This window comes from Pteropus alecto, unplaced genomic scaffold (genome assembly GCF_000325575.1).
Source record: "Pteropus alecto unplaced genomic scaffold, ASM32557v1 scaffold78, whole genome shotgun sequence".
Lineage (NCBI taxonomy): Eukaryota > Metazoa > Chordata > Mammalia > Chiroptera > Pteropodidae > Pteropus > Pteropus alecto.
The window spans coordinates 17,679,377-17,687,568 of record NW_006443124.1 but is presented as its reverse complement, the minus strand read 5'-3'; the positions used below and the strand labels follow the sequence as shown (position 1 = coordinate 17,687,568).

Sequence of the window (8,192 nt, the reverse complement as noted above, 5' to 3'; positions counted from 1 at the left end):
TCCTCCCCCACCCCCATAGACTGGGGAGAATTTGCCCCAGTCTATGGGGGTAGGGGAGGATGTCAGGGGAAGACAGCCCACTCCTGGGTCCCTGAAACACACAGGATTCGGGGGCCCTTTGTGTTTCAGGGACCCAGGGGTAGGCTGTTTTCCCGGGTGTGTCCACCCTCTCTGCTTGTCTGCCTGGCGCTTAGACCCAAACGCATTCACACGGTCTGCAGGCTGGCTGTGCGTCCATCACAGTGCCGGCTGCTGCCTCTCAGATTTGGTTTCCTGGCCCTCTCCCACCTTCGCAGTTGTGGTCACCTGTCCTTCATTCACACCTGCCGCTGAGATTTGATTGCAGACTTTATCTTTTCTGTTTGCTGAAATAAACTGGAAATGGGCACAAGAACCGCTTTGGCCACCAGGGGCGTTTGGGAAGGAACACCCCGGTCACCTTGGGCGAGATGCAGGCCAGCACCTGTTTCATTCCAGGTCCTACGCAGGGGCCCAGGGGCCCGGGGACCCGCTCCTGGGCAGGGCCTTGGAGAGAAAGATCCTCAGCCACCGCTATACAGGCATCCCATGTGCAGTGAGAGGACGGCCTATGTCCACCAGAGCACGCTGGAAGCTGTCCAGAGAACAAAGGCTGCCCTGCAATTTTTTCCAAAACTGTAGACGTTTGGTGAGGCTCATCTCCTCTCCGGAGCTCCCCAGCACACCCTGTGGTCTTACCCCCACCTTCCAAGGGCTCTCAATGCCAATGATTAAAACGCATCCACAGTAGCCCTGGCGGTGTGCTGTGTGAGTCTGCAGGGCACCACCTCCGGGCAGCCCTCCCTCCCAGCAGACTCTACGTGTAGCAAGTGTTACATTAGCTATTCCAATAAGGAGAGAATCAGCACTCCTTTGGGTAAGGGGGGGGGCGAGGGGAAGCAATGTATTGGTTGTTTGCCGTTGCAATGATTCATTTATAGGAAATGCTTCTTTGAGAGAATTTACAGGGACTCTACTGAATGAGGAGGGAGGTGAGTGCACATCATCCCTAACTTAGTAGAAAAGGATGGCATCACCATGCTGCTGAGAACCCAGGTAGGTGAAATGCACTCTTCATGCTCATTCAGTTGCTACCAGCACCAGGCACTGCAGTCTAGAACTGATGAGGATGGGGGTATGTTTTGGGGTTTATTTTTGTTTGTTTTTATTATCCAAACTCCTTTTTAAGTTAATTGCTCTTCTAGGCCAGCAGTCTCCAACTTTTTCTTGGCACTAGGGGTTTGTTTCGTGGAAGACAATTTTTCCATGAACCAGGAGGCGGCGGGGGATTGGTTTTGGGACAATTTAAGTGCATTACATTTATTGTGCACTTTATTTCTATTATTATTACATTGTAATATATAATGAAATAATTATACAACTTATCAAAATGCAGAATCGGATGCCACCAGATGTAGCTGTACAATTGAAGTACATCAACTCACTTGCCACCATAAGGCCTGCCACCAGATCCGGCTTATTTTTTGCCACACTCACTGATAAGGTTTTGATATGAGTCTGCAAGCAATTGATGTATTATGGTCTCTGTGCAGTCAAACCTCTCCACTAACGTTGATCTTTGCATCCACTCCCCAGCACTAGCATCACCGCTTAAGTTCCACCTCAGATCATCAGGCATTAGATTCTCATAAGGAGCACACAATCTAGATCTCTCACATGTGCAGTTCACAATAGGGTTCACGCTCCTATGAGAATCTAATGCCTGATGATCTGACGTAGAGCTGAGGCAGTAATGCTAACATCGGGGAAAGGCTGCAAATACAGATGAAGCTTCGCTCTCTCACCCACCACTCACCTCCTGCTATGGCTCAGTTCCTAACAGGCCAGGGACCGATACCATCTGCGGCCCAGGGGTTGGTCGGCCACGGACCGATACCATCCGTGGCCCTGTTCTAGGCCATTACAAGCACAGCTGTCTGTCCCAGGTGGCTAAGCTGCAGGCCATGGATTCTTTTCTCTTCTTTTTCTGCCTTTTCTCTGCCTTTGTCTCCAACCCACCCTCTTTCTTCTTTCCTTCCTTCACTCACCTTTTCTTTCCCTCTCTCTTTTTTTTTTTTTTCTGGAAACCTCAAGCTTGCCCTATATTGTTTCCATCTGTAAAAACATCACATTGCTCTTGACTCCAGTGGCTGCCTTAGTCCACTTAGGCTGCTAGAATAAAGCACCACAGACTGGGCGGCTAAAATAACATTTATTTCTCACAACTCTGGAGACTGAAAGTCTGAGATCAGGGTACTAGCATGGATGGGTTCGGACCCCCTTCCAGATTGCAGACGGTCTTCTTCTTACTGTGTCTTCACAGGGGAAGAAAGGAGAAGGAGAATCAGCATTGAGCTCTTTCCTGCCTCATTGATGAGACACCAACCTCATCATGGTGGCTCCACTCTCATGACCTAATCACCTCCCAAAATCCCCATCCCTTGTACTATCACCTTGGGGGTTAAGGTTTCCACATATGAATTTTGGGGGTACACAAATATTTAGCCCATGAGATTCTACTCCTGATTTTCTGGCACTAAATAACCTCCATATGGGGCAGATCGACTCCCAAATCTTAGCACATACGCAGAAGGACAACTTCTTACCCAAGTGCTTCCTAGAAATGCTCACCTGCAATCCCACAGAGGGGGAGGGGGACCATGGATGCATAACGCCTAGGATGCCCTCCTCGTTCATGAGGCACAGGCCCAGGGGCATCCAGGGCCAGCTCATGGGACTACAGCAGGGCCACCCTGAGAAGCACCCCGTGCTCTGCCATGGCCCTCTTAGAATTCTCTATAGTCTTTGGACAAGGTGCCCACATTCTCATTTTGCTCCGGGCCCTGCAAATCATATTGCTGTCATGCGACATCCTCCAACCACCCCCTCCCTAAACCTCAAGCTCAGATCTCTGTGACAAACACCTTTGCTAGTGAAGGAGTTCAGAACACGCTACCTGAAAATATGCCGCATTGGTATATCGATTATTTTGAGTTGAAGCCACTAGAAAAACTACAAATGCTGGGAAAGGCTTTCTCTGAACCTACCTTATTTGCCTAAGACAGATCCTCCAAAATGGACTCAACTGCCAGCAATCCCCTCCCAGGAGTTTTATCAACCAGGGAAGCTTGACTCTTACCTAGGAGGAGACTAAAGTCCATGCCATATCCAGATTTTGTCACAAACTGTCATTCCTCCCACCTAGTCTCCTAAAGGCCCAATCATTTTTCCTAAAATCATTTACTCTTCCCTAAGAGGCTTACGTCCCCACTCCCCTTCCCCTATTAAGACATACTGTAAACTCTCAAATCTCATCACTTTGGGGGGTATTCACCTTTTTCACCCTGTGATTCCGTTTGCCATACTGTTAAAATTGAATAAATGTTTATACCTTTTGTCCTGTTAATCTGACTTTTGTTTGTTGACTTCATAGACTCAGGCATCCAACCCAGGAATGAGGGAAAGTCTTTCCTCCCCAACATTATAAAGGTGTTAACTCTTTCAACATCTAATCGCCAATGAGCTTCCACTGAGACAGAAAGACCTATTCAGAACTGAGTTTAAGAATAGAAGGCAGCTTGCAGCCAGAGAATTTGTGCCAACCAGATCCACAAGTGAAAGGAAAGGTTTTTGCTTTGAGTGAAGCTCCTATGCGACATCAGGCTTCAGCCCTCTCCCAGGGGTGCTGGGGATGGGGAGATGGAGTGACATTAATAATTTTTATATAGTGATTATCGAGTCTCTGGTATAAAAATAAATTTGAATAAATGATCCAGAAGAAAGCTATTGTCTATTTTCTTAAGATGCCTTGAATTCAAAGAATAAAAAATAAACTGAATCTGCAATTGTGGAATTGAGCATTAATTTCATCTATAGTACTTTCATGTTTCTATTCCGGTAGAAATTTTAAGATTTCTGACTTTTTTCCCAAAAAACCTTAAACACAGAGCAATCTATTTTAATTTTGTTAATATTTTTCTTCTACACACCACATCTTAAGTGCTATTTCCTTTTCGAAATGAAATTTAACACTCAAAAGGTAAAAAAAACATCTAGGTGGCGGTTAGCAGGGAGCTTGGCACCAGCTGGCCTTACTTCCATGGCCAGCTCGCCACCTCATCAGCTGTCTCACATGAGCCATATTTTCTTCAGCCCTTTGCTTCCTATCTGTAAAATGGAGTTAATAATAGTGCATACTTGAAAGGGCTGTTATTAGCACTAAGTTGAATCAAGTATTTATTAAGAGGTTACCTAGCTGATAATGAGCTGTATAGAAATGTTTGTTAAATCAACTCTATATTTTTAAAGTAAATAGATAAAATGGTTAATGCTGAGGATGTCCAAAGCAGCTCAGGGGACCTACAATCTCCAGATGCCCAATGGACCTCAGAGGATGGACTTGCATGTAGAAGGTACTGCTTATGTTGGTATCTTGAAAGCAAAGTGCTAACTTCTCTGAACTAGGTGAACCATTTTGTCTACCGGGGACACCACTACACCCCCTGGCCAGTCTGGGTAATGCCATGGATGGTAGCCAGGTAAATGACCTGCAGACCAGAGCTTCCCAAACTGTAAAGTGTATATGAATGTATTTAAATGCAGATTCTGACTCAATACATTTGGGATGGGGCCCAAGATTCTTCTGCATTTCTAACGAGCCTCCTAGGTGACAATAAAATAAGTGAAAAATGTGAATTCATTACACCTGATATTTCTATCTTGGAAGTTAACATAATAAGGGAACTTAACCTTGTGTATATAGGAATTAATTTAACAAGGGACTGGTGACTTCTGTTAAAAACAATAAAACAGGCCCAAATTGGAGCCACTTATACTAAGCCTCATATCACCAACCTGAAACTTAGCCTGTTTTCAATTTTAGCTCCCTCAGAAGTGGAATCTTAAACCAAACAATTAGAAATTGTCTGATCAGCACTAGTGAGGTATCTGCATGAGAAACCCCTGCCATCCCTTAAAGGAAAGCAACTTGTAATACCTAACCCGCTTTGCCTAGTATGACTTCCCTGTTCCTGCTCCCTTTTGCCTATAGGCTTTTATTTTATACAGCATCTCAGAACTCTTTTCTGTTTGCTAGACTGGATGCTGCCCAATTCAAATCAATTTTTACCCAAATTTAAAATTTTTAGTATGTCTCCTTTATATTTTACCAGTTCCATAAGACCGTGTTCTTATAGGTAATTAGAGAACGTTAATAGTATCTAACCCTTGGGGGGATTAGGAGACTGGATGAGAGCTCACATATCGAGCACTTAGCATATGGCTGTCATTTCAAAGGGGTTTGTAAGGACTAGTGTTTTCTCTGAAACCCAGACAAGTCCTCTCTCCAGTAAGTCTGCCCTGATGCTACAATTCCAATGTCAGCACCTTAATATATCTTCAATACTATGTCCTCAGTTTCTCAAAACATCGTTTGTCTTTACTCTTGAATTCTGAAAGGAATTTATCTCTTTGGCCTTTGCAGGGTTTGGGAAGATGATGAGAAAGAAATGGTTAAGGAAATTGGAAGCAGCCATTCTCAGTCCCTCGCTGAATAAGCATCAATTTCCCCTTCCTTGGACCTTAAGCCTCTGAGAGAAATGCTCCCCTCTCCCCAGCCCCTCCCCCCATTTGCCGTCTATCCAAATAAGGTGCTGACGCGGGTTAAAACGGTTTACTTCCTTTCCAGTTATTTTATTTTTTTGCTATAGCCAGCCACGGTGAATAAACAAAGACACTCCCACGGGTGACAACAAAAGTTTTGAACCTGACTGCTTGTGAGCGGCAGACATACCTTTGTACTGGTTGTACTATTGTCCAACAGGAAAGAAGGAGCGGCATCTGCTATTTACATAAATTCCTCAGGTCCCGGAAAGCACTCGGCCAGCTGTCCCATCAGAGTGTAAAGATTTGGAGCCTTCATTTGAATATGGAGATGATAAATAGCACTATTTGCACCACATTCTTTTCCGTGGGTCCCATTTCCGCCTTGTTCCACTTTTTGCTGGTGGCTGTTTTCCCGTACAGTAGCTTTCTCGCTCAGCTCTGGCACCGAAGAAAGGCTCCAAGAAGGGCAACACTTAAGGCACAGAAAGTGGAGAAGAAGCACAAATGCAGCCACAAGGAGAGCTACTCCACCTACGTGTGCAAAGTGCTGAAGCAAGTGCACCCGAATACAGGCATCATAAACTCGTAAGTGAAAGACAAGTTCGAGCGCTTTACCAGCGAGGCCTCCCGCCTGGCGCAGTACAACACGCGTTCCGCCATCACGTCTCCGGAGGTGCAAACGGTCATGTGCCTGCTGTTGCCGGGGAAACTGGCCAAGCATCCCGTATCCGAAGGCACCAAAGCTGTCACCAGTATACCAGCTCCAAGTGGGACACTGTGGCGCCTTGAAATCCAAAGGCTCTTTTCAGAGCCACCTCTCCCAGCTGGAAATGGAGCGTGCCGCTTGATCTACTTGTAATGTGCTGTTTAGTCGAAGTCGTGGTGGAGCTGCAGTGAGCCATGTGGGGGTGCGCAAGTCCTGGAACAGCAAAGATCCCTTCTTTGCGGCACATTTTCCCTGAAAGACCCAATCAATTAGCCTCGGCTCCAACCAGCAGTCCGGGAGAGTGCAGCCCTACCCGTTGTGTGCGTGGACTAGTCCGCTGTCCGGTCCGCTCATGGCAAGCGCCAATTCCTCCATGAATGCCTCATGCCAACCTCTCCTCATGTCTCCTCGTGAGTCAAGCTGGGGTACTCTGGATGTGACATTCGGTAAGAGCCCTAGGGATTGTTCCACAGCCCTGGCGGTGGTGCTTAAGGCCGTTCTCGTGACTAGCCACCAAAAGTTTGTCAAAAACATTTCAGCAGCATTCGAGTTTAGGCACCTTATGAGCACTAGGCGTTCCTGTCTGAAAGCAAAACAGCGTGCGCACATACTAGGCTCATTCTCAGCTACAATCTTTAAAATTGGATTTTTATGCCCAAAACGTGTATACTTTTTAACGTAAACCCAGTAACCAGTAAAAGAAGTTCTGTAATAAACATAGCTTTAAAAAAAAAACAGTCATATGCAAGGCTAGTATTATATTCCCTGTGTGACATTTAATAATTAAATCATGCATGCCTGACTGGAGCCTGGGCAGTCATTACTAAAAAACACCAGTACTGATTACTCCTAAACCAGGAAGAATACCCAACCTCTTAATCTACCCTCCGGATCCCAGTCTGCCAACAGGGAAACGCCTCCTGAATTGGTGGCTCTGATCCCTTAGGTGGACAATGACCGTCTGACTCGTGCTCCCTGGGTAATTAAATCATGCATGCCTGACTGGAGCCTGGGCAGTCATTACTAAAAAACACCAGTACTGATTACTCCTAAACCAGGAAGAATACCCAACCTCTTAATCTACCCTCCGGATCCCAGTCTGCCAACAGGGAAACGCCTCCTGAATTGGTGGCTCTGATCCCTTAGGTGGACAATGACCGTCTGACTCGTGCTCCCTGGGGGGTGGGGGGGGGGTCATACCATCTCAGTGACCACCATGCACTGGTCAACATTTAACTTATTACGTAACAAATTTATGTCTTGCATTTGTAGTTTCTTCTTAAAGTAACAGTTTTCCTTTCTGCAAAATCTTTGGTTTACTCCACTATTAGCAAATTTGACTGGAAAGTTCTGAGATGGGGGAGGAGAGTCTTTTAAATGCATGTCAGAATGGATACCAGTGAAATGCCTATTCCAGATCTTTAGGAAGAATTTACTTCGGTTATTTCAGACCCAGAGAATGCTGCCATTGAGTCTTAAGATTCTCTTAGCATCTACACATTCTTAATATTTGGTGAACTTTAACCTTCAATTAAACATAACACTTAAGATTTCTTTGTAGTAATGATATAGACATGTGTTCTGTATAAAATTTCTATTTCCTTGATTATAAAATCTCAATAGGACTATCACTTTGCCCTCTCAAGATTCATGTGGGAGGAGAGGGCCAAATCCGGCCCATTCTGTGCCTATGCAGTCTCCACTCAACTGTTTGGCAAGTAGAGGCAGCCTTTTTTACTTCAAGCTAACTGTGTGTGTCAGAGGAGGCAAAAGGACTGCGAAATTTACCGATGTTTTACATTATCCACAGCAAAATTTATTTTTATAGAATTGTATTTGGGAATTAATATAATGTTCATTTTGC

The 8,192-nt window shown here is 45.3% G+C and overlaps 1 protein-coding gene across 1 annotated transcript; it reads left to right on the top strand.

Annotated features, from left to right (window-relative positions):
* The first annotated feature begins 4,354 nt into the window (after positions 1 to 4,354).
* On the top strand, positions 4,355 to 6,481 carry LOC107196478 (histone H2B type 1-L). The gene is given in 3 exon segments (XM_025040617.1): positions 4,355 to 4,441; positions 6,043 to 6,087; positions 6,089 to 6,481. Coding segments are annotated over 3 exon segments (525 nt in total).
* Positions 6,482 to 8,192: the final 1,711 nt, after the last annotated feature.